Source organism: Haliotis cracherodii, unplaced genomic scaffold, assembly GCF_022045235.1.
Source record: "Haliotis cracherodii isolate W230 unplaced genomic scaffold, xgHalCrac1.p SCAF_6, whole genome shotgun sequence".
Lineage (NCBI taxonomy): Eukaryota > Metazoa > Mollusca > Gastropoda > Lepetellida > Haliotidae > Haliotis > Haliotis cracherodii.
In genome coordinates this window covers 40,247,046-40,274,374 of record NW_027266319.1, presented here as the reverse complement: position 1 = coordinate 40,274,374, position 27,329 = coordinate 40,247,046, and the positions used below count along the sequence as shown (strand labels likewise).

At 38.0% G+C, this 27,329-nt stretch overlaps 1 protein-coding gene across 2 annotated transcripts; it reads left to right on the top strand.

The window, feature by feature from the left end:
- Positions 1-61: 61 nt before the first annotated feature.
- Positions 62-26,864, top strand: LOC139445616 (coiled-coil domain-containing protein 146-like). Of its 2 annotated transcripts, XM_071226782.1 has the most exons (21): positions 62-130; positions 1,711-1,885; positions 2,300-2,382; positions 2,759-2,968; positions 5,796-5,853; positions 7,368-7,544; positions 8,095-8,115; positions 11,393-11,466; positions 12,452-12,679; positions 15,053-15,239; positions 15,485-15,580; positions 16,323-16,448; positions 17,780-17,913; positions 18,058-18,222; positions 18,391-18,615; positions 20,178-20,242; positions 21,450-21,613; positions 21,851-21,979; positions 23,294-23,431; positions 23,819-24,067; positions 25,030-26,864. In XM_071226782.1, the coding sequence occupies exons 2-21, from the start codon at positions 1,736-1,738 to the stop codon at positions 25,231-25,233; spliced, it is 2,883 nt and encodes a 960-aa protein (XP_071082883.1). In that variant the 5' UTR covers positions 62-130; positions 1,711-1,735; the 3' UTR covers positions 25,234-26,864. The 2 variants fall into 2 exon arrangements, with proteins under 2 accessions (XP_071082883.1, XP_071082884.1); XM_071226783.1 differs by lacking the exon at positions 8,095-8,115.
- Positions 26,865-27,329: the final 465 nt, after the last annotated feature.

Below are 27,329 nucleotides of genomic sequence, written 5' to 3'. Positions count from 1 at the left end.
ATTTTACGTTATTCCCCATGCTCCATCTGAGCATGCGCAGCATGCATGGTAACTGTTGTTAATGTAAACCAGCCATATTGGATGTGCAAATAATTCATGAAGCTTCATCTTCTCAATGTATCTCCTGAAGGTAATCACGCACTACGGCATGATACTAGCAAATCGATCAACGAAATCAAGACGGACCGTTTAATTATTCATCATATCGTTTAATGTGATTATGGAGTAATTTATAGGTGTTAGTTATCTAACATCTGTAAGTAAACAAATCCATTTTCTCTTTTTTGTTTGCGTTTTCACATCATATGTTTGTCATAAATATTTGTCAGTTGTCATTATTTTTAGAGGTGTATATATTCTCCTATGGGAATAAATATGCTACATAATATGTCAGAATAATAGAATATAATACCTTTAAATTACTTCTTTAGCTCACATAGATTTTGTTGAAATATGTATGTATGCATTAATTGACATCCAATTTTGTACAGTCAGCAAATTGCAGCAGAACTAGAATGGTTGTTTCTTTTGGTAATTTTGGAGCAATTTCTTTATGAAGGTGTAGGGTTCTTCAAGGGATGTTCTACATTGTGGTGAAATATATAAGGTCTGATTTCATGGTTTGTGACTTTTAAAAAAAATCTTTTCTTAAGTAAGCATTGCTAATAATTATTATTTTCCATGATTAAGACTGAAATAAACTAAAATTGTTGTCAGAAAACCTGTTTGAGCTAATATACTCAAAAGTGTTTGGCAGCGATTGATTTTAGCAAACAGAAACTCTAATTATTCATTGGATGGTGGTCCATGCCAAGTCATCGCAAATCTTAAGCTTGTTAATATTTAATTATTAAGTTCTGAAAGTGTTTCAGGATTGCTTTCAATACGGATAAGTTATTTGGAAGTTTAAATAACTTTATGAAAATTTGATTAATTGAACTGAAACAGGTGAGTTTCAGGTACAGTCTGTTTAGATTAACTCTACATCTCAAATGAGCTTTCTTCTTGAGGAACAATACGTACACTCTAATTTCCTTATGCACTCTGTGTGTATCCATTTTCTCTAATTGCACCACCCTGTTACGTGTCCTTGTCAATCAAATAAATGTGATTGACATTTTATGATGAATAGAAATCCAAATTATTTATCAGTTGGTTTTGGTCTAATTATCTTGTCAGCAGTTTATTGACAGCCAATTTCTTTAGCTTGAGAAATTCATTGTTAATTCAGAAACATTTGTCGGTGATAGAGTAGTGAAAGTGACACTATTGGTTTCTTCTGAGTTCACCAGTGACAGAGGAGTGTAGAATGTGGTCAGTCATGCAGGTTATTTCTGTTATAGTTATGAATAATACTTATTCATTACAAGTATGTTGGTGATAAAATACTATTGTGAACATTATTTTCTATACAAAATAGGTTTCTTTAAGTGAATTGTAACAACATATGGGTTTATCTTGTTTCTTTTCACAAAACCATCATTCATTCTAATTTAAAAGGAGAAAATATTTTTTATATGTTGAAACATGTATAGTGTATTGCTTTCGTAAGGAAAAAACATGAAATAGATATTTTAGAATAAATTTCTCTTTAAGAATGTCTCCTAAAGTGTTATAATCAGCTAACTTTTTCTTTTGTTTGTATTATTTGTTTGACAAGCGATTTTCATTGATTTAATGTTGGATCTAAATTTGGATATATTATGCCAGGAATGAGTTAGCTGGTTGTCTGAGGATGAGTGACGCGGGAGGAAGCGACAGGGAGGAGGAGGAGGAGGTGTCGGAGTATGTCCCCCCGATAGCACCCCTTCCTCCCAAGGTCATTAAACAGGAAGAGAGTCAGATAGAAGTCTCATCAAGCCCTGCTTTCCAGTGTTTGGATGAGGTGAGTTATTGTTGCAATGATGTTAGATCAGAGCAATGTGTGTTTTAGAGCATTTTAATAGTAGTGATGATTCTACTCTATATCAGTCATTTTTTTTAAAAATATATCAAGAGATATATTTATGCCTCTGGACATATTGAACTTGGTAAGAAACTCTGTTAAACAAGAAAGTTAACTTGGCTGGCCTTAGTGGAATATCAAAGTGATATAGTTTTATCAAGATTCAAATTGACAAATTCTGTGTTTGTTTATGATTGTATCTCAAATGCAATAGCAATGAAAAAGTAATGGCCAGTAGGTTTAGCTAATTGCATCATGTATCAGGAGTTTGTGAATAAGTTTTCAAAACTTAAAAACATCATAGTTTATGCTATTTAGAAATGAATGACTTACTTGTTAAATTTCGTGTTCCAGTTATTTCAGCAAGGAAAGTTAACTGGGACAAAGGTTGCTCTACTGAAATCTAAATACACAGAACTGCATGAGACACTTAAAAAGTAAGTTATCCTCCTGTTGAATAATAATGTAAAAAGCATATCTGAATCTCTCAGATCTTTTTCCAAAGATTATCTCTGACTTTTTTTCATTGGTAATACATATCTTTTACACATTTTGTACTCATAGCTTTAGTGAATACCTTACATTATTGTGAAGCAAGAAATAACATATTCTCTTTACCACCATCCTTGTTTGACAGTATATTATTTCTGTAATGCAAGAGATGAAAATGACACTAAATTTGCTTACTTTTACCAACATACTCGACACCAATTTTGCATAATTGTTTTTACCTGAGAATCAATTGTTGATATTGTTTCAGCTTTGCATTATGTGTCTATCGCTGTGTGACAAATTGTTTTTATTGACATCCAGCTCCAGACTTAATGAAACAACACTACTCCGTCAAGCCAAGGACTACACATCAGATCTAGAGAAACAGAGAGCAGAGTTAGAGAAAGGGGATAACTTCCCAGAGAGTTCCAACACAGAAGTCACCAAACTCCGTGAACAGTTTCTCAAGTACAACAATGATCTGGTGGAGACAGAAGAAAGGCAGTATCAGCTGGAGTACAAGCTGGAGAGGTGAGTCACTCAGTGTTAGGTTTGTTTGTTGTTTAACGCCACCCTTAGCAATATTCCAGCTATATGACAGCAGTCTGTAAATAATCGAGTCTGGACCAGACAATCCAGTGATTGACATCATGAGAATTGATCCACGCGGTTGGGATACGATGACATGCATCAACCATTTCAGCGAGCCTGACTACCCGATCCTGTTATTTGCTCAAGACCTATTACCCATATCTTCATTGGTCTGTTGGGTAGCACTTGCTCCCTGGTTTTGAGTTGTAGTTTGAAGGTAAAAAGATTAGGTTTGAGCCAATGTGTGTTTGTTTGAGATGGGCTATTCAGGGAATCAGGGATGATGGGTGACCCTCACATGAAAGCTGCTCTTGATGTGATGAAAAGTATGAGAGAAGCTAAAACACGCTGTTATCCCAATATATATGCTAGCTATTGGAAATTTCTACACAGTGCACTCACCATTCTAGCGGTACTAGAACATTCCACAAGTGTCTCTAACAGATTATCACTGTCCAAGATATACCAGACCGAAAGTTTACACACCACACTTGTATCTAAATATAGTAACTATAGTGACAACTGCTTACACCAAATCTTGACAGAAACAATGTAACACAGTTACAATCATTGTAACAATCATTTTTTGTCCCTAGAGTTAGCGAGGTTTGAAGTGGGGTTGCCCTATACACAGGGTAGAAGAGTTTTGATGTTATTTGCCCCCCAAACACAGAGACATTACCGTGAGCATGTAACCGGCTGGTAGCACCAAAAATACCATCGCAACAAATCCGCAATGAAGTACGCAAATTAATCATGTGATTACACTGTCTGGTTATAGAAAGTAGTCATTGTATATCTGGACTTATGTTTGTAACCTTTTTTATTAATTTTATTCAAAATTTCATATTGAGTGAGAAGTGATTGCACAACTCACCATTATTTACAGCAACCACGGTCAGATTACCACTACTGACACCTTGAAACAACTTTAGTTGACAGATAATGGATACATATATCATGCCACACGCTGACTCCTTAAAAGTAATATTTATTGTAGTTTGACTAATATATGTGAACATAAAGTTTTCGCGAGCGTGTGAGCCTCGACGGTGATTTGTCAAATTGTTCCTTACGTGAAAAAACATCCAGTAATAGGAATCAGCTGTACCAATGTGCTATACTTATGGTTATTTTTATTTCAAATATATATAGTAAAGCTTCAACTAAAATAACACAATATTGGAATATATTATTCCTGATAAAATAATAGTTTCAGATTCAGTTATTCCGATAATTGTATCAAAATTCTTTAAAGTTATATTAGGTGTAAAAAGTAATAGAATTGGTTCTCAGGTAATGACTTTTGAGAACATATTACAGGCGAGCAGTCTTTTTTTTTTTTATTCCGAGAAATCGTGTGTCCAGCTGATTGCTGTTTCTGGCTTAGTTACGAGACAACACACACAGTATCTCTACACATAAACAATAGACAGTCTCCATGGTCTAGTGGTAGAGCATCCGCCCAGAGAGCGGAAAGTGCAGGCTTTGATCCCCGGCCGCGTCATACCTAAAGACGTTAAAAGATGGTACTTGTTGTTACCCTGTCTGGCGTTCGGCATTAAGGGGTTAAAACAAGGACTGGTCGGCTTGGAGTCAGTATACTGTGTCTGAGTGGGTATTCATGTTAAACTGCGGCATGGTATCTCAGTGGGCTAGCACTATATATCGGCATCAGCCTGGACTAGTACAAGCAGCCACACACACGTGCATACACGTCGCTCTATAAGTGCAATAATCTTGGATGCGACGTTAAACCCCATTTCACTTCACAGAATTAATACCTAGCAGAATAGGAAGTACAATTTAAATGGTAAATCCTTGTATCTAGTAATGTTTTATCTCAAATGTCAAATTTGTATTGACCAAGTCATCATCTGTTCGTTTGCCTGAATCCACTGGAAGGATATGATGTTATTTTTTTTCTGCCTACTTGATTTTCCCCTCCTCCCTTTTATGGCTGATGTTGGGTTTGTTTATGTGCTGGTGATGTGCTTCATTCCAGATAGCTTTATAGAGAGGGTATATGAATTAACATCGATTTTGAAGGCCTGTACGGGGGGCCTTATAGGCAGCGATATACAGTATTACTGAAAGCTTGGGGGGCTTATTTCACTCACTCACAGACTCTGAATGATTCTTGTAGAAACACATTCCTGAATTGAAAATCCAAAAGTATTTCTGATAATGAATAAGTAAGTAGGAATTACAATTACTGTGATAACATTGCTTTACATTTGGGAAATGTATGATTTTTTTGTGTTATATGAAATTGACATGACTATAAGTTGTATGAGGACCACGAGGGGGACATATTGTTTTATGCGTCCCGGAGGCTCAGGGTGTAAAACCCTATGAGGGACGCATAAACCCCCATGTACCCCTCGTGATACTGCTATTACAAATCAATCAGATTCTTACCGACATGTTTTAAGGTGACATTGTAAAAGAATTAAAACAAATTCAAAATTGATAGAAAACAGCTGTTCGATCGAATGGAGGTTAACTTGTGCTCTGTCTTCCGTTGACTTGGAAAAAGGGTGCAGCTTTTTGCTTTGAAGCGGGGTGTAAGGTATTTATTTTGCCTCTCAGAAGTCCATGTGCAGCCCTACTTGTTCGTGGCGGGGTATAAGAGATTTATTACCCTGCTAAGAAATTTATTACTCTCCAAAACGGATTATATAGTATTTTTTCAAGATCATGTGGACCGATCAGAACTCACCATTCTGACAGGAGGTGTGATAATGTGGTTTATTTATTGTTTCAGTTTGACAGAAGAGAAGAAAATAATTGAAAGGGAGTATGAACGGCTCCCTAAACAAGGGGTGAGTATACTTTGTGCTGTTCTGAATGCATTATTTTTTTAAAATGATTCCTATTTTAGTTGACAATTTTTATTTAATGTTGACATTGTTACTTTAAAGATTGGACATATAAAGATGTAAGTGCTCATTTAAAGGCGTCTCAATAGTGATTGTATTGATGATTCAGTTATGCATGGTTTTTTTTATGAAATACTGTTTTGCTCATAATTTTGGTCTAAGAAAGGCTTACTACTCCCAGTGATGGCCACGAAGATTTCTGGAGCACATATATTATATATACTTTTTAGAATGCGATACCAATAATCGGTCCACACTTGTCATTTGACATCAGTATCAATATACATTAGTGTCTATGTATGCTAAGCCTAATAGATCAAAAGAAATTTAATAACACTGGCAACTCCATATATACTGACTGCAAAAATAAGGGATAATATGGAAATAAGTAAACAAAATAAAATTTTACAGAAGAATTTACACAGCTTTTTCATACAAGACTTCATATCAACATACAAAACACACTGTGGTATGTTTGTACAAGGAAGGGCACAGCCCATCTTCCTGAGGCAGGGGAGTTAACTGACTATAAAGTCCTGTTTACACCCTTGCCGAACTAGGCTGGAACGATGGAGTTCTATTTTGGCTTGACTAACAAGCCTATGTATAGTCCAGTCAAAATCACGTAACAAATTCAAAAATTGTAAATTGCTGTGTAAATTGCAGGATTTGCACAGCATGTGTACCGCCAACTTGGCATCAAAAGATATTTTTCAAATCTTTTCATGTTCTTAATCATGGTGATCACATTATTTTAAATTCTAACCTCGTTCGTTAAGGGTAGAAACTGGACTTTTAAAGTCATTTAACTCCCTTGCCTCGTGAAGAAACTGACTCTAAACCTTGTTTTTAGTTTTCCCTTGTCATCCTGAAGGCCGTGTTTGATTCCTCACGTTGGTACAATATCTGAAGTTTATTGTAGGTGTTGCTGTTGTAACATGTTTGACAGGACAGGGGTCAATTTAACTGCTGGCCCGTTGGCCTGTGGCCAGTTACTGAAACATAAAGTAGATGGCCTGTTTGGCTAGTCAAAATTTCACCCCTTCTCCGTGTATGTTTCATGTTTTCATTTGGATAATCTCAGTAGAAAGACAGCAGGCTGCTATTTTGTAATGTTGTGTACAACAACTTCTTTATTTGCTCGTAAATTGCCACAAAATGAGGCTAAATAGAAGCCAAGATTTAATCTCCAGAGTGCAAGAAACAGTGTTTTAGGGGTGAGGAGTTCTAACATTTTCAGAGAATTTCAGGCTAAGTGACCTCATGTTTGGCAACTTTGCAGCCTCCACCATTTAGTTGTAGGCCAGTTAGTTTGGAGAAGGGGGAGTCACTTTTAAAAGGAGCAAGCCCTGCTGGCTACATACAAATTTGTTGTGAAATCTATGCAACTAAGAGTGTGATTGGTCTCTTCTCACTCCAAAAGGACGTGGTTTATTTCTCTATTATTGACATTGAAGGAGATCGAGAAAAAGATCAAGCAGCTTCAAACTGCCTGTGATGAAATGAGGAAGGAGATTGGACAGAGTCAGAATGAGGCCAAGAACCTCCGTGAAGACCTCGAGACCAATCAAAGACAGCTGGGCCTCGACAACAAGGAGTATGAGGAGTTGACCGAGAAGATGGAGAAGTTGAAGGTATGCATTCTTTCATTCCTTGCTTTAATACATGTAATGGATTGTGTATAGATACTATAAACCAAGGGCAGATCCACTCGGATTGTCTACAATATATTAAATTTGGATTTCAAAAGTAGGGGTGGGGGGCAGACATTTCTTAATGTATTATATTTTGTCAATAAAAACAAACATTATCAGAAATGAATGTAATCCACGTAAATTCTACTGTTGAAATTCGTTTCATATTGTCATTTTCATCTTTTATTTTTTCAATAATCTGACGTTTGTATATCTTTGTTTGAATACATTACAGATTAATTCAATCACCCCATTAACTCCAATAATGATAATGTATAGCCCAATGTTTGTTATGCAGGTAGACAACAGGGGTACAAATGAGTAGGTAGAAAAGTTGGGTTTATATCAAAATTAAATCAGGCGCATTATTTTGTGCCTTGTGATATTGAAAGATGCTCCTGTTTAGGGACATTTTTCTAAAGCTTGGGTCAAAGTTGTTGAACTACTTACACTTGCAAAATACAATAATGAATAATTGTTTTAATTTCAGCTAGACTATATGAACATATCGGTGATTCTTTATTTACTATTCTATTGCAAATCTTTATTTGTACTGTAGTCGGAATTTTTGAAGCTAAGCAGCATGTTAGCCATACACATTTTACATGTAGTAGCTCCAGACAGGGTGTAGTTATGTACATGTATTTCAGCATCTTCCCAAGGCAAGAGCATCCACTAGCCTATTCATCAATGTCTATTTACACCCTTGCCACATCAAGCCCAATATGATTGGACTATAGCACATATGGATAGTCCAATCAGAGAATGTTTCATAAAATCAACATCCGGGTTCTGAAAACATGGCTGCTGCCATAGCTTGTTGAAGTTGTGCTGAAGTTCTTTTAACAATGTAGCGAAGACAAGTATTTTCTAAGTCTTCCAAGTTATACTTTTAAATCAAGGTGCCCAAGTACTGCACTTAAAGGCAGTATGATGATGAGAACAATCAATTCACAGAACTGGTACACATTCGTATGAAAGTGATTTACCACTGCCTGTCTTTGTTGACATGAATAGGTTTTCTTCCCATCAATGATTGCTTTTGTTTGTCTGTCACGGATGAAATCACGAATGTTTTCGTTTTCTGATCGAACGGGTCTTCATCTATGGTACTCGCTATCTTTGTAACTATACGAGTGAGTGAGTATGGTTTTACACCGCTTTTAGCAATATTCCAGCAATATCATGGCGGGGGACACCAGAAATGGGCTTCACACATTGTACCCATGTAAGCATACTAGCTAAGAACAGTGATCTGATTGGATCTGATCTCATTTTCATTACAAGGCTCACTGACTTGCGTGGATCGATGCTCATGATATCAATCACTGGATTGTCTGGCCCAGACTTGATTATTTACAGACCGCTGTCATATAGCTGGAATATTGCTGAGTGTGGCGTTAAACAACAAACAAAAACAAATCATTACAAGGGTCACAACTAGTGATCTAAGCGAGGTGCAACCATTGTACGGGCCAAGAAAAGTGGGCTTGATGTGGCAAGGGTCAAAACTAGGCTTTGATATCGGCTACTGGACACATTTGCCTCGGGAAGCTGATATTTCAGTGCTCCATTAAGAATTGCTTCTAGTGCACATTCCAATTTCCATTTTCTTTGGTGACTAAATGAGGGATCACAAGGTCACATTGGCTGCCACATATGGACAGCACTGTCTGTTTGTTTCTTTGCACACTATAACCGTGACCCACTGCTGGCAACTACAGCTAGCATATTACAGACTATGGCACAGTATCTGATTCACTCTTCAACTTACTTAAAAAATCATTATACATTCTTTACTTCACAAATATATTTAGCTGAAGAGCAACAGTTGTAATGACTATTCTTAGTTCTTTGCAGATAAATTCTTTCTTTTTTGGTGCACCATTTATAAGCTTTTTAATATGCTCATTGTAGTGTTTGTAGAGGAATGTTATTGTTAGTCAAATTGTGATCATTTACATTTTACAGGTATGACTTTGTTTCATGTGCTTGCGCTATGTCCCTAGATAGTTACCTAAAGGTTGAACAAGCAGTAGATCGAGCCAACATTATGTAGCAAGATCGGTAGTCAGCCCCCTGATATTGTTTGTTTTCTACAGCTGAGAGATAATGTTCCTCTGGGGATTCCTGAGCAGACTAGGTCCCTAAAACCCTTTAATTTTTCAATCTCAATAAAATCATCTTTTAGTTCTTGCTACCGCTAAACAAAGATCTGAGGACCATTACAGGTCACATCAGAAATGCCTTTCATATGACCAATCAGAGCGTTGTTTACCAGGTTTGAAAGTGACATTTGGAATGTGTTTCTTAATCATGCAACCTTGAAAAGGTTACCACAGGGTATTCTGAGTAACAGTAACGTGCTGTATGACTGATTCCATCAAAATCATTGTTAATCTCTCCCTTCAGTGGGATAAACATTTGAGACAGAAGAGACTTTCCATAGGTTGTGGGATGTACAGCCATACAATCTCAACCTTCTATGAGACATTACAGAATCTTTTGGGTCAGTATTCAAATTTGAATCAATTTTTTCCAAAGCGTAGCTTAGAATGGAAGTCACAGTTTGAAACTTGTGCCTTAAAGCTTGAAAAAGCTACTTTCTGATTGGCTGATATTGATTTTTTGTTAGAAATTTCATTGAACAGTCAAAGTTCACAAAAGTTCATTCTGATGTGACCTGTTATCAGATGTCTTCAGATCTATGTGTAGCAGTAGTGAGCACTAAGATCTGATTTTAATCAGATTGGTACATGTATAAAGAACTGGGTGATTTGATCATTGCTCATTCTATCAACCACTGGTTTGCCTTGTCCAGACATGATTATTGACAAGCTATCGTGATGTAGATGGACTATAACCATTTGTGGTGTAAAACAACATTCACTCACTTACCCAAAGGGATACTTACGTTACACATTTTTCCAGTTTTGGGTCCAAATAAAATTAGATTTGCTAAGCTTGGTAAAATGTTTTCATTTGGCATGTATTTATTTCTTTGTCGTCCTCAGAAGAGTTTTGCAATAGCTAGAGACTACATTCAATGCTATTGATCAATTATTATTGAAAATGTTAAATATTTACTTCAATGGTGTATGACTTTTAAAGCTTTTTCTTTTTGCAGCAAAGATAGATTGATCAGGATTTGGGCTTTGGCTTGATGAATCCTAAAGCTTAGATTAGACAATAGTGTCCCCATTTCCTGGTCCATGCACCTGATGAAATATGAGATCTAGCTGCAAGAAAATGAAATAGTATTATCTGTAGACATACCTTCATATTGCTTGTGTTTTGTACATTTTCTTATTGCTGAAAATTGTTTGTGGAGGTTGTTCTCAGGAACCTTTTACCAGCCATATATATGCTGGTGGGTACAATGTATTAGCTACAGTCGTAGCTTCTGGGGAAAAGTCTTATGATATAACTCTTCAAGTACCGGTAACCATATTTATGTGGGCAAACAAATAGAGAAATACTGTACATGTGTGTGTTTGAATAAAAGTGATTTATCTCACAAATGCTTAGCTTTCATAGACTACATGAGAAACATACTGATGAAAGGAAATACAAGTTCACAGTCTATAGCCAGATGTTGGATGTTACTGTTTTTCTGATATTTTGTCTGGTGCATGTATGTCTTTCTTGCATCAAACTGTTCCTTTGAAAAAGTGAAAGATTTTGAAATTACTTTTGTTTGATTATATATATATGTATATATACTCAATACTTAAGCATGGTTTGTGTAACAGAAGTGTATTATATAGTCTGTGTGAATTGCATTGCAGGGCGACCTGGTTCAGATAAATACTGTCCCAGGCCAGATTGCCAAGGAAGCTGACAAAATTGCAAGACAGAAAAAGTAAGATATTTGTACATATGAATACTGTAGTAGATCAGTTGATGAGATCTTTAATCAGATCTTTTATTCCAATATGATACCTCTCTGTGTGAAAACATGACAAACCCTCCACATTAGACTTCCAAAACAAAATGAAGGATGTGTGGGTTCTTGAGCCAATCAGATGTCAGCTTTCTAAAAAGATTCAGTTTATTTATTTACCACCTTTATTTGAAAATTTTGATCTTAATAAAAGAAAACCTTCTCCCTTATGGGCTTAGATACAACAGAAACAGGTGATAAAATACTCCAACAAAAAAAATTATTATTTCCATTTGGAACTTGCTGTTTATGTTGATGTTTTTGTATACAGAAATCAGATATGCTGCTCTGAATGTTTTGCTCGCTAGTTTTGATAATTGGAAGCCTTAACACTGATTGGCTAATTAGAAAGTTCACCTCATGTGACCTTCCAGGAAGACTTGAATGTTCATGCAGAGTGATAGCATATCAGGGGAAAGATCTGATTTTAACAATACCTATAGCCCCTTCTTGCAAGTTTTGATTTTTTAATGTCAAATATGATAAGATGGGTGAAATGTTGATGTTTGTGAAGATATTTTCCTAACTTTGAAAGCAGGGATGAGAGCCGTGCAAATTTTCACTTATCAGAGGGACATATAAAGTATTGATCTGGACTACCAGTCGTCGGACTTCCATTTCTTGTGGAAGGCTCAGTAGCTGAGTGGGTTAGATTGCTGATTGTCTGTGCTGGCGATAAGGTGCCTCACTCTGTGAGTGTGGGTTCAAATCTAGATGGGAAATGTACTAGAATGTGTACTTTACCAAGAAAGTGTTATCCCAAATATAACATTTGTTGTAGCGATAGTAGTTATTCAAATGAGTTAACAGTCAGTGTTCAGAGCTAGAATAAACATGCTATGCTGGAATGTGATTGTCAGTTTTTCAGGTCGAAATATGTTACATTGAGATATTGGTGTTTCAGTGAAATGGACAACAAACTCCAGACTCTGGCATCAGAGTATGACGAATTAAATGAGGCATCCAAAATCCTAGAAACAAAACGGAGGAAGTTGGAAGATGAAAAATTAGAATTTGACTCGGAATTAGAAGAACAGCGATCCATATTGAACGAGCGAGAAAGAGAGCTGGATTTATTACAGAAAGATTATGAGCATGCAAAGGAACGTGAAGCAATGCTGCTTGGAGATAGGTGGGTGTATTTGTGTGAGCTTATGATTGATAAATACTGTATGTTACATGAGACCAGACTGTTACGAGTCACAGTGTCTCAAGTAACGAAAGGAAGGACCCAACTCAACAATATTTAGTTATTACGAAAACCTACAATTATTCAATATTTACACAATTGCGAATACTATCTAGCAAACTCACATATGTGGCAAAGCAAAGCAGGTGAATACTCAACGTGATACAGAAACTCCACCAATCAGACACAACCTGGATCCTGGTCACAAACATATTCCGAGCACAGTTCAATTATCCAACGACTCTGTCTAACTCAAATCACAGTTCCACTTTCCTGTCCCTCACAAATGACTGACATGGCTGAATATGTCACAAGATTCCACTGGTAGGAATGTCACAGACCGATACGGTCCCGATATGGTCCCATTATGGTCAATACAGGGACCTAGTAAGTGTGAGATGTCTGTCCTGGACCCATGTCAGCTCTCAAAAAACAAAACTCTCCCAACTCTAATGCCTGGAGGTAGGTATACACAACCAGGCCCCCTCCAACTCAGTCACATGTCCAAGCCTCTAAACAACACAACATATTTTGCTTACAGGGTTACATAAGCAACTCAATGTAGCAGCATACCAACCCACCACAGTGGCAAAGCTAATCAATCACAGGTCAACCTCTGGTCCACCTTCACTATAACCTCAACCTCTTTGCTTACAATACATGGTAACTCTTTGGTTAATATAAATAATGCTCTCATATGACAATACTCAATGAATATTTTGGGAGGTGGTCCAGAACCCCAAACCAATGTTGTTTGAAAGTATTTTACAGGGACACCTGTTTACAAAGAGCAACAGATAGAAATCTGCCTCAGAATATTTGAAGTTTCTTGTCTGTTTATACAATGTTACAACATGCATCGGAAGAATTCCCAGTACTAACTTTTGATAAAACTCAAAACCTATGCTCCTAGTGTCAAACTGTAAACATGGTCAATTATAACACTCATCAGGCTTCGTGGGTTGTGTTGATTATCTGTGCTGAATTCTCAGATGAATGTTAATGTTTGAAAGAAATTTGATTTTGTTAATGTGTGAAACAACATTACATAGACAATGTATGTGGAGTTATTTAATTCTTTTATTACAAATTCACTAGATCTATTTACTACAATAGCCTTGGTTTGAGTCTGATTCAAATGATACTAGAAAAAAGATGTTCAATATTATTCGTACACTCATATGGGTGAGAGAATTCAATGGGGAGTAACTACCTTAACAAAGCTATCATAGAGAATGTCCAGGTAGTCTAGACCCTGAAACAAATATATCCAATACAGCCAATGCTAGTCTATAACGTTTGGCAAGTCTAGATTACTGCAGTGTCAGTCTGAAAATGAAGGGGGCACGGGTGGCCCAGTCGTTTAAGGCGCCGCGATTCGCTGTGCTGAGTTGCGTCCCTTGGGCACGCCGGAAACCTTTGATTGTGGATTCGAATCCCGGTTCGCCCCGATTATGTTTCTAGGTTTGTCAGCACCATACCCGTGCTCGTGGGTTTCACCGAAGTGGTAACCGTCTAAGACCTGCATCACTTCGGGCTTTCCTCCCACATTAAGCTGACACGCCATGATATAACTCGAATAATGTTAAAAGCGGCGTAAAACCCAACTCACTCACTCACTCACTGAAAATGAAGAAAGTCTCTGGACTCCTTTTTATTATATTTGATAACTTTGTTTGTTTGGTTGTTGTTGTACACTGCATTTAGGAATATTCGAGTCCAGTGATTGACATCATGAGCATCAATCTGCGCAGTTGGGATACAATGACATCAACCAAGTCAGCGAGCCTGACCAAACGATCTCGCTAGTCGCCTTTTATGGCTAGCATTGGTTGCTGAAGACCTATTGTCTCCCCAAATCTTCACGGGTCTATTTTATAACTATAATTTCACATATGTTTTTTTAGTAAAATATTTTTCTAGATGTTAGTCTGGGGTCCAGGGTGTTAAGCATTATAAGATTGAGATATAAAACACTGGATTATCAAGGAGGGTCTCCAATTGCATGATGGGCAGGGGTGGCTCAGTCGTCTAAGCTGTGGATATTCGCTGTGCTGATTTGCATCGCTTGGACACACCAGAAAAATATGATCATGTGTTCGAATCTCGGTTCGCCCCGATTATGTTCTAGGTTTGTCAGCACCATACCCATGCTCATGGAATTCACCAAAGTGGTCAACATCCCAAAACAATCCAGTTAGTCACCACTTACAACAAACATAATTGCCTTTTACAGCATGCATGGGTTGCTGAAGACCTATTCTAACTCAGATCTACACAGGAGAGTCACATAAAATATTACTTTTTTGTGTACAGGGCAACACTTGACTTGAACTTGAGGCACGTTCATCTGGAGAAGAAAAATCTTCATGATGTTCATTCCCGCAAGAGTCGAGAAAAGGATCGAGACCTCCGTAACCTCAAGAAGGCTGAATTACAACTCCGCGTGGCCGATGAATCACTCAACCATACAAAGTCTATCCATGAAAAGATCAAGTCACAGGTAACGGACTTCAGTTGCAACAAGTCGTTGTCAATAATTTTGATTATTCATACATGGATAAAGAATGTTGATTGTAAGTGGGGGACATTCTTTGTCAAGTCGTCCATCTTGACATCAGCTCCACAAAAACACATTCAGATGTTGCAGTTTTTGTTACAACAGTGATATGTACACTGCCAGATGTGACATGATGGGTTTCAAACAGGTAAGAGTGAACGACTGTCATTGTGTAATTTCTACTTCAGGTCGATGGACTCCCGCGAGATGATGGCTCTCTGGTGAAGAAGAGGGAAGATCTGCAGAAGGAGGTGGAACAAACCAAGAGAGCTCTTGCTCAGCAGGTCAGTCTCTAGAGGTCGTGGTGAATATACAAATGACTAATGAAGAGTCTTACAGAAATGTGCAGTCCTACAATTTTAGAGAAGGGCTTCTGCATTTTGTGTGTTAGAGGCGACATAACAAAGATGTTTTAAGAACTTGTACTTTCTAAGGACATTTTTTTTTAACAACTTTTCCTTTTATTTTCTTTGTTAGTTGGAGTTTGTTGATGATTAGATAACTTGGTTATAGGTTACCGGTAGTTATATTTCAGATTTGATAATAATAGTTCAAATAAGTTCAGTTTTGTAAGCAGATTGTTTTTTCAAATAAGGAAGTTAGAAAAATACATATACAAGAAGTGTGAGAGTTACTGTTGTTAGACCTGGAACTACCAATCAGTGTTCAACACTAACACTGGTCTGCTGGTCCAAGTCTAGCGTATTTTCTTAAGGGCCAGAAAAATTAAATAAATGCTGGTCCAGTGGTCTAGTGTTGTTTTGGGGACTCTATATTCTAGGCAAAGCCAGCAATGTAAACAACCCTGCGTGGTACAGTGGTTATCATCCTGGCTGGTTTCTCATTCTAATTGCACAATAAAGTAACACCTTTTAAAACCCTTTTTGGTCAGGACCACTGACAAATTTTGGTCAGTGTCAAACACTGCCAATGAATGTCCACACCATACCTCTCTGTTTGTGCTGGAGATGTAGATATACTGCATCATCCACCATACACGGACTACACCGATGTGCTTGTTTACAGAATTCCCTGACGGCGGTGGAGCATGTGAAGCTTGAGGCAAGTGCAGCCGATGAGCAGAACCTGTTGTTTGAGCAGAGCGATCTGCGCATTGAAGTCGTGGAGCTCACCAGACTCGCTGCTATCAAGGTCAGTATGTGATAGTGATGGTTATCCCTTTGAATATTTCCATCAATAATCAGAACTCTCACATCATTCATTAATCAAACATGATTGATTAATTCTCATTATGACAAACAGACAAAACAGTGACATGACTGAAGTGACTGAGGTGTGACATCAATTCATTTTAAAGCAACTTTACCTTGATAGGAAGAGACAAAGCCCAGTTCACTGAGATGATATGTGCATCAAATGATATTGAAAATACTAACTTCCTTATGAAAGCCCCAGTGAAGATCCAGGTCTGAATTGGTCTTCAGCAATCCATGCTTGCCTTAAGACACAACTAACGGGATTGGGTTGTCTGGCTCACTGACTTGATTGATGCATGTAATTGTATCCCAATTACGTAGATCGATGCTCATGATGTCAATCACTGGATTGTTCGGTATAGACTCAATTATTTACAGACTCCCTTCATATATGGGTATCTGAAATATTTCTGAGTGTGGTGTTAAACAACAAATAAACAAACAAACAAATCCTAATGAGTTGTCCACAAACAGATATTTTTGGTGATTATGTTTATCATCGCCATACCCATGCACGTGGGTTTCACTGAAGTGGTAAACATCTTTGTCTTGCATCACTTTGGGATTGCCTCCCTTGTTAAACTGACACGCCGTGATTTAACAGGAGTACTGTTAAAAGCAACATTAAACCCAACTCACACATACTCATGTCTCATAATTGAGACAATTTCACTTGGAATGATTGTGTCAGATTGTTTTACAAACTACTGTAAACAGCGTTATTTCTGCGCCGTTAAAATATTGCGAATACCACGCCAAAGACAATACTGCGACGAGATATTTTTGCGAGTTGCCGTGTTGAGGTGACCCCTCGCGTACCAAACAATAGACAGCTTCTCTCCGAAACTAGTTTTTCTGAGTTGGCCGGAAGGTTGACCGGAAGAGATTGCGACTAATTATCAAATACGATAATTGACTCAACTCAGTGTCATGTCATGTGTGGACAAAATTGCAAAGGACACTGACGCAATCAAGCGAGGTTGGAAGAAGGCAGGATTACTGTGAGGTAACAGTGACACTAACTGGTCTGTTTACACTGTCATTTGTGATGTATTGTGTGACCATTCTGCATTCATTTGTGTTTTTAACTTATTGAGTAACTTGTAGTTCTGGTTGATGACGTGTTGCAATGAATAAAGTTTGTATGTATTATTTATACTTATTTTTGCGTTTTTAATTTTTGCGATTGAGTCTCATTCGCAAAACTCGCAATAATAAAACGGTCGCAAAAAATTCGCTGTTTACAGTATGTGCTTGTTTTACTAGGCTGATGAGAGAGAGCAGAAGGCGCGGGACTTCATGAGGGCAGAGATGCGCTTCCACCGGGCTGTGGAGGACCTCAAGACCAAGCAGCTGCAGATACAAGACCACCAGAAAAAGCATCAGGAGATGCAGCAGAAGTGAGTGAATCTCCAGTAATCTTACATGAGTTGTGTCCCTTAGTGCTGCTAGGATCTGCTGATTGTTTGTTTGAATCTCAGATTATGCAATTTTTAGACAACAATGATGGTGGTGAGTTTTTAAGTGTTGAAATATTTCTTCAGACTGAAGGAGTTTGCCAAGCTGTATGACGTCATCAAGAATGAGCGAAACAAGTGTGTGAACCTCATCCAGACCAGCACCCAGAAGGCAGCTGAGATGAAGGAGAAGATCAAGATCCTGCAAAATGAGATCGAGATCCTCCGTACAGCAGTCATGCAGAAGGACAGGTGAGAGTAGAACGAGGGCAGATAGTCAGTGAATCATTGCTTTGCACCAATTTTCATTTGTTTTCCCTGTCTTTTCTTATGTACAAGAGTAAAGTTTAGTGAAAATGGCCCCAGTAGTAGGTACATAGATATATTACACTTATTTGATAAAACCTTTGCTTCCACTAGACAACTTCAGAAACATCGCCTGAAACACCGCGCAAGTCTTGAGCTGCGTGACAGTATGCGAAAAGAGGTTGCTAAGCAACAGCGTGTGGAGGAGGCCATGCGGGAGAAGCAAGAGCAGCAGAAGATGGACATCTCCAAACTGAACCTGATGATCAACCAGGCCGAGGAGCAGATGGTGAGACTCCGGAAGCGATACGAGAGAGCAGTGCAGCATCGCAACGACAGGTGAGGAGGGAGATGTTTCATGACAGTCAGAAATGTTGCTTCTTGCATTCGATTTCAAAACCCTGGACGACCCAGGTGAACCAAGGTATAACCCAAGTTAACCTTGGTTGACCAATGTTGACTCATGTTAACTCATTTAAGTCAGACTTTTGTTGACCTAAGTTGTCCAAAACTACTGGGGTGTGGTACTCAAGTCAGCTGCCTCCAAGTGACCTTGTCATTAAAACTAATTAGTTTCATTTATAGATTCAATCATGAATAAAGCATTCTAATGAATATATTAACTAGGTATTGAAAGTATATGTGTATTCTAATATGCATCGGGGAAATTGATTACCGTATTAGACGTAATAAGTGCCCAGGGCGCTCTCAAAATTAGAAATAGGGGGCTCTTATTAGAATATTATTTTGGTGAAAAAGTTAAATCTCCTGGTTATGCTGACAGCCTGAAATGTTTATGTACGACAGATATATTTTTCCAGAATTTAATTGCCCATAATTAAGAGTGCATGTAACACACGAGTGCGTATTATGCATGAATGAATTAGTCTTGTGTACATTGATCAATAGGAAGGGGTGCTAATTGGGATTGTTCACCAGCCAATATATTAGCAAATGTCACTGTGGGCGCTTATTAGAGCGGAGCTCATTACGTCAAATACGGTAACTTCTGATTGTTGATACAAATACCTTACATTAGATAATTCGGCTTTGATGATTTTGCTTCCCATTTGATGTTCTACATGTTATTTTGAACTTTCTTGTGTTACATGGATTGAACAGAAAACTTACCATGGCAGCTTTGTCAAGCAATGAAACACTTGTTAACCTCTCGTAGTTTTGTGTTATAGCATTCAGCTGTTATGTTGTGTCTCCTTATACTGGCAGCCATTATATCTAATGTCGTAAATTTGGTTGACTCAGGCCACTCAAATAATCAAACACATATACAGGTATATCATGGCAACACGTAAATAATCAAGTGTGGGTCATTCGAAGCAACTAGGGGGCCACACATCATGTCGACAACACATGTTCTTGTATGTGCAGGGGACACGGGTGGCCCAGTCGTTTGAGGCGCCGCGATTCGCTGTGTTCGGTCCCTTGGGCACACCAGAAATCTATGATTGTGGCTTTGAATCCTGGTTCACTCCCATTATGTTTCTAGGTTTGTCAGCACCATACCCATGCTCGTTGGTTTCACCAAAGTGGTAAACGTCTGAGACCTGCATCACTTTGGGCTTTCCTCTCACATTAAGCTGACACGCCGTGTTATGACCGGAATACTGTTAAAAGCGGCGTTAAACCCCACTCACTCACTCACTCAAAGTAACGAACTATCAATATCTGTTGGGTTACTGACTGGTCACACATATCAGTGCAAGGTGAACTTTGGTTTCTTATTCTGCATCAGAATCCACAAAATCTCAAAAATTATTTTCAGATCTCTTTTCATAAACCATGGTGGAGACTTGTATGCTGATATGGCACGGATATTGTTGGTAAACTAAATAACATGACCCATCATAATAGCAAATGACATTCACTCCCGACATTTTCAGGGGCATTAAGTTGATTGAGAGGAATGAAGAAGTGTGCATCTTCTATGAGAAGGTTAACATCCAAGGTGAGTACCCGTGACCCGTAAAGATCCAGGGTACAATAGGTCTTCAGCAACTCATGCTTGCCGTAACAGGCGACTGCTTGTTGTAAGCGGCAACTAACGGGATCCGGTGGTCAGGCTCACTGACTCTGCATTGTCACGAAGAAGCTTAAACTTGATCCCACCAATGATGACAACTGAAATTGTTACTTAAGCATGTGACCCATGAAGATCTGGGGTAGAATAGGTATTCAAGTATTTTGCTGTAAAAAGCGACTATGCTTGTCGAAAGAAGCGACTAACGGGATCAGGTGGTCAGGCTGATACATGACATTGTATCTCAATTTCTTGGATCGATGCTCATGATGTCAATCACTGGATTGCCTGCCCCAGACTCAATTATTTACATACCGCTGGAATATTGCTCAATGTGGCGTTAAACAACAAACAAATCAAAACAAAAAAGTGACGCATAATCCTTACACAGTCACAAAGAAGCTGAAACTTGATCCCACCAAAGGTGGCAGCTGAAATTGTTCAAAAGATTAAAATACAGTTTTCAATTTTGCAGCCATAACAGCCATATTGAAAAACCTATTTATTGTTCAGTCGTTTTTGTCCACCTTTTGGATATGATACTTATTACCAGTTTTAGCTAACCTGAACTGAATGTTGTCTGTCATGTTTCGGTCCCATTCCATCCAATTTAATCAATTGTTCAAGGCAATATGCATTCGAGCTGTATGGAATTTGATACCATATTGAACATTTGGACGTTGATAACATTTTGAGGCGACTGTGCTTGTTGTAAGAGGCGACTAACGGGATCGGGTGGTCGGGCTCGCTTCTTGGTTGATGCATGTCATGTATCCCATTTGCATGGATTGATGCTCATGATGTCAATCACTGGATTGTCTGGTCCAGACTCAATTATTTACAGACAGCCATCAAATAGCTGGAATATTGCTGAGTGTGGCACTCAACAACAAACAAACAAATAAACCAATCAGTGTACGGATATTTGTATTTTTAGCTCCCCCGGGGAGTGTCAGTAATTCAGAAGTCCTGTCAGATGATCATTTGATTTAGTTATTTTTTAGTTTTTTACCAAAATACTAAGAAAATAGAAAATACAGTGTATATTGGTGCAAGACACTGTTTGTGTGCATCAAGGGGGATAACTCCTGTTAGAATTGTCAAAAAGCTAAAGCATATTTGATTCTGTCTCCAGATCAGATGGTTCGTAACGGAGAAGTGGAGCTGAAGGCGAGAGAGGAAGAGATTAGGTTCCTCAAGATGCAGCTGAATGAGGAGAAACGAGGTCGGGAGGTCATGAGGAAAATGGAGCCAAACAAGCGTGCTTTTGAGCAGGAACTCGTCACAATGCAGATCCAGGTGAGAAAACCTCTCAAAAACATTTGGTCTAGTTCAATTAATATTTTTCTGTAATTCCTAAGACATAATTTGTAAGTTATTTTCATATATTTTAACCTCTCTGTATAATTAACTGTTCATAGTTATTCTTCAGAAAAATTGTCAAACACTTTGATACACAGTATGCTATAGTATGTATGATGATGATGATGATGATGATGATGATGATGAGTGAGTGAGTGATGTCTCGTGTTACAGCTGCAGCAGTGTCAGGACCGGATGTTGGAGCTGGAGAAGGACCTGGAAAACCCTTATGATGAGACCCGAGTCCGATACCTGGAGGGTCACGACCCTACTCCAGCAGATATACAGACCAAAGTGGAGGAGGTAGGAGTTACAGGCAGTCTTACAACCCTGGAAAAGTCATGGCATGTAACTTAAATATTTCAAGGTTTCGGATAATAAAGTTATCATGGAGCAGTATATTTTGATCAAATGGAAGTTGTCATTAATGCAAGAGGAAGATTTAACATATTTGAATTAAGGAAGGCCAGGTTTCTGTTTATTTAACATCAGCTGGAGATCAGAAATACCGTATTCGATGTAATAAGCACCCAGTACGCTCTCAAAATTAAAAATAGGGGCTCTTATTAGACTATAAAATTTTGTTTAGTTTAAAAACGAGGTTGAAAGATTGTAAATTTTGTGGTGTATGCTGACAGCCTGAATCTGTGTGTATTATACACGATAGATATATTTTCGAGAAGTTAATTGACCATAATTAAGGGTGTATATAAAAAATGAGTGCGTATCATACACGAATAAATAAGTCTTGTGTACATTGATCAATCAGAAAGGGTGCCAACTGGGATTGTTCACTAGCCAATATATTAGCAAATAAAGCCGTGGGCGCTTATTAGAGCGGGATGCTTATTACGTCGAATACAGTACATCTAAACTAGAAGTAAAATGTCACATCTGTCAAAATAATAATAATAATTTGATGTTGTTATATTTTTTCGTAAATTGTCATGTAACATTCTTTGAACTCCTACAGTATTCTCAGACTTCCCACTCTGTTGTACCATCTTCCTGAGGCAAGGGAGTTAATTGACTGTAAAATGCAGTTTCCACCCTTGCTGAACTTGGCTGAAATGTTTGGGCTAAATCGTAGCGCCACCAGTGGCTATTACGAGTTTTGTCCCTTCTATATCCCTCCTATTGACCAATCAGATTCCATTTCTCATATCACTTGCATTTACTTCAGTCAAGGTGATCTCATCGATGATCAAAATCTATGTTGTAATAAAACTTGTCTTACTTTGTGAAGTACATCAAGTCACATGAGCACCTTGATTAAGAACATGAAAAAATTTGGAAAATATATCTTGATGCCAAGTTGGCGGTACACATGTTTTGCAAATCCTGTAATCGAAAGATGCAGTTGGCATGTTGCCGAACCAGATGTCAATTTCATAACTGGATTTTGATTGGACTATGCATAGACTCGTTAATCCAGACAAAGTATAACTCCATAACTCCAGGCTAGTTTGACAAGGGTGGAAACTCTCTTACCTCAGGAATTTTGTGCATCAACTTTTTGAAAATCCTACATCCGCCTCTGAAGCAATGTCATATCATACCGTGTTGTCCTAATGCAAGTGAGTAGAGGTTTCATGTTTCTTTTCTTCTCATTTTCAGCTTGAGATGAGATTAGCTGAGAAAGAAGAGCAGCTTCTGGAAAAAGACTTGATCTTTGAACAGGTCAACCGGCTAGCAGATCGCATCCGAGGGAAAGCTGAAATCGGGAAACAGGACACCCTAGATCTAGCCAAGAAGGTTGGTGTCTCGTAACATTCCTTCCTATTCCATGAAAACTGAACTATATGGTCATGGAGCCAAAGCAAGGTGGTTTGCTGCACACATTACTGACCACTTTTTATTTCCAAGGGTCAATTACTTTTCAAAGTTTCCTGATACGGTTGCATTATTGCTGTCTACAGTGTATAGCAGTATTCACTGACTCACTCACTCGGGCGGTGGGGTAGCCTAGTGGTTAAAGCGTTCGCTTGTCACCCTGAATGCCCGGGTCTGATTCCCCACATGGGTACAATGTGTGAAACACATTTCTGGAGTCTCTTGCCATGATATTGCTGGAATATTGCTAAAGGCGGCCTAAATCCATACTCACACACTCCCTCACTCACTCATTCACACTCTCTACAGGTTAATGATGTGCAAGCAAGGATCAAAGAAACGACACGGAAGATGATGGCGCTGGTGTCGGAGCTGTCCATGAACCAGGCCAATGCCATGAAGCTACAGCAGGACCTGCGTGGACGGGAGACGGAGCTGGAGCAATGCTACATGAGGATGGAGAAGGGAGACCCACCATCCGAGGAGTGTGAGAGGGAATGGCTGCGAATGGTCCGAGATGAGATGAGAAGGATACAGGACAAGGATGACATCAGAGCTGTGAGTGGATGTTTAGTAGGGTCAGAGGGCATTGGAATATATTAATATATCATTGAACTAGGACATGTAGTGTAAATTATACATGCAATTTGAACAATATAAGGGCTACATCACAGGTTTTGTGATATTAGGTATTGACAATCACAGTGCTAAGAATACTATGTCAAAAAGTGCCATGTAATATTATATTAATGGTAATTGACATTGAGATGATATATCAAGTAGGCATTGTTTTAATACTTCAGTGATGGTAACTTTTGATACTCCATCAAACATTAGTTCATTCCTGTATTTTGCATTGAAAAGGATCATAGAAAATTAAGATTAGTAGTATAACCAAGAGGAAACTGATACTTATTACATTGGGACCTTACAATAATACCGATGGCCTCCGTGGTCTAGTGCTGGAACATCTGCATAGAGAGCGGAAGTTCCAGGATTCAATCCCCGGTCGTGTCACACCAAAAGACGTAAACAGATGATTAAGAGGCTAATATAGCTGAAATATTGCTGAATATCCCGGGCATTTTATCAATACAAATTTCATTTATATTGCAACATATGAATGTTTCTCACTTAAAATTTATTTTGCATTTGAACACAATGTAATGAAATGTAAAATCAAATGCCAAAATGTTTGCTTTATATTCCCAAAGATCAAACATGCAACCTTCGTATCTGTAGCCCAGTGAGTGTACCACTTGGCTACAGAGGCACTGATAAGTCACAATGTTTTTAAGAATGTTTTAAGTACTGTTTGCCAGCAACAGATATTTTACATCCATTTCCTATGGTCCGTGGAAAGTATGTTTGAAAAATACAAATGTTGATAAATATTAAATCACATAAAAACCTTCTGGCATGTTTTATCCTACACAAACAGACAGTTTTTAATACAGACATTTAGTATGAATCATTGTGAGAGACCAACACTATAAGCCACCACCTTACTCTGTTCTCAGGCCGCAGAAGAGGAAGAGCAGTACAAGCTGGCTGGGGGCCTGTACACAACTGCCGAGCCTCGCCCCAACGCCTACATCCCTGATGATGATAGTGAACTGCCAATACCCAGACCATATGGCTCTCATGCTCCGTTCAAACCAAATGAAGCTGGCTCAACTATGAGACATATCAGAAAACCTGTGCCTAAACCCATTGAGATCTAAACTTTGTTTCCTATTTTCTCGAATCGTGTGAGTGGAGGAATGTATGGTGCTGGAAATATGTGAAGCAAGTTATGAAGTGGAAGGATGCATTTTAAAGTCTCAATACAGGCTTTTGTCAAGTATCTAATTGTTATCAATGAATCAATATTGTCATCTGATTTTTGAATGAGACGGTTTAAAGTGGTATTTTTGTTAAATTCTTAATTGAATCCTATCACATAGACGTATGGTCAAAAGGAAAAAATCGTGAACAGTTTCAAGAACCTACCATGAAGTCATGAAAATAAGGAATTTTTGAACTAACCAATCAAAATTGGACACAAAAACCAGACTCTGTATATATTTTAACAATGGATAGTTAGACATGTTGTAAGAGATATACTCAACTACTCATATACCTGAACTGTTTATCCACATCTGACCAAATATATGATAATATATCACTTCCTTCTTAAAGTTTTGCAGTTATTTATTTTAGTAATCATTGCTTCAGTAAACACAATAGTTTCTGTACATATGTAGAATATTAGCTCCTCTTACTGTGATATAACACTGAAGTCCCTTCACACGTGTTCCACAAAACCATTCTGTTGCTATTTACAGAGCTAAGTACCTACCCTTGTATCAACTTAGAATGTCTTAGTTTGACCATGGATGCCAAACATTTGTGAGTGTGCTTGTTTTATATCATTTGTAAAAGTCACTATTCTGGTGATCTGAGGTCTAGCTGTATTGACATTTGACACAATCCATATTTAAAACCAATAAAAGATAAATGCCATTATTACGTATACTGGGTAACTGAAAAAGAATTCATTCTTTTATCATTGCTTGAGTAAATATAAGTTGTCAAAGACATGAATGACGATGGGACTACAACACCTTGTTGTATGATTTATTACAGGCTTCAGCTGGTGATCGTCGTAAAGAAACATTGACAGGCCACAACATAATGCACCTTCCTCCACTTCCCATGCCAAATTTGCCCAAGCTCAATGTCACTGATACACGTGAATAGCGTGAAGAGAATTTAATTTTTATCCCTTTTATGATCCATTCCCTACCTTCACACAGTATTAAGCATGCGTACATGGCTGGCTGCACTTGTACAGTTACATGCCTGCTAGTGACATGTACAACTGTCGTCAATGTCATGTACATTTCAACCTCCCCTCCCTGCATGTGCCTATAACCTGTCAGCATTCCCTTGTCATTGCCTTCCCTTCAATACCAAAACTGTTTGTATATCTATTGTACATGTCTGTGATTGTATTATTGTTAACTTATTTTGAAACAAAGCAATTCAGTTTTGACAGTGATGTTTGTTGATTTATCTATTTTTCCAAAGCAAAATGATCCGAGTGTTGTTGAGCAGTTGAATTAATTTTTATTGTATTTAAACACCAGATTTATTTATATCACTTGAATATGACTGTGAAATTACAATATATGAAGTCGGTATTTTCGCTTTTAATTTGTACAGACTCTTCCATTGCCACAGCATTGCTAATATCAACACATATTACAGAGTTAAAATATCAGATAACAAATTATATCTATGTTCACAAAGGAAGTCATACATACATATAAATATTAATAATAAAGATAAGTGTCTGATGTAAGGATTTTAATAATAAAGGTTACGATTGTAAATAAATATTGTGGAATATGTATGCGTGTCTGTTTTTTCTCCCAAAAAGATTGAATGTGAGTTGGGTTTAACCCTTCTTTGAAAAGTATTTCAATTTAATACATTGGGAACGGGCCTACCAATGAAAACTGACAGATTGCAACAGAACGCTGTCATATGTCTACAATACACAAGGAAGAGCTTACTGCCGAAAACTTGGAAATGGCAGTACTAAAACACACATACTGCAGCCTTTCCAAATTAGGCATGTGCAGAGCAAGTAGGAAGTTGACAGTCTAAGAACTCCGAAGACTGCACATGAACGTCGCCATTCTACAGCAGTTGATGAAACCAGACAGCATGGTGTCAGCTTTGCCGTCAAGGACCCAATGCTTTGAATGATAGAGACAGGCAAAAATGAAAAGGAGGGACTATTGACCCTACAACTTGTCATATCCAACAGACC

What these genes read in the sequence shown, in the direction of transcription:
- LOC139445616 (XM_071226782.1), top strand. Translation starts at nt 1,736, where the DNA reads ATGAGTGACGCGGGAGGAAGCGACAGGGAGGAGGAGGAGGAGGTGTCG. An exon ending in AAAATTGCAAGACAGAAAAA is followed by an intron (nt 11,467 to 12,451) that starts GTAAGATATTTG and finishes TTGGTGTTTCAG; the next exon opens with TGAAATGGACAACAAACTCC. An exon ending in CCAGACTCGCTGCTATCAAG is followed by an intron (nt 16,449 to 17,779) that starts GTCAGTATGTGA and finishes TTGTTTTACTAG; the next exon opens with GCTGATGAGAGAGAGCAGAA.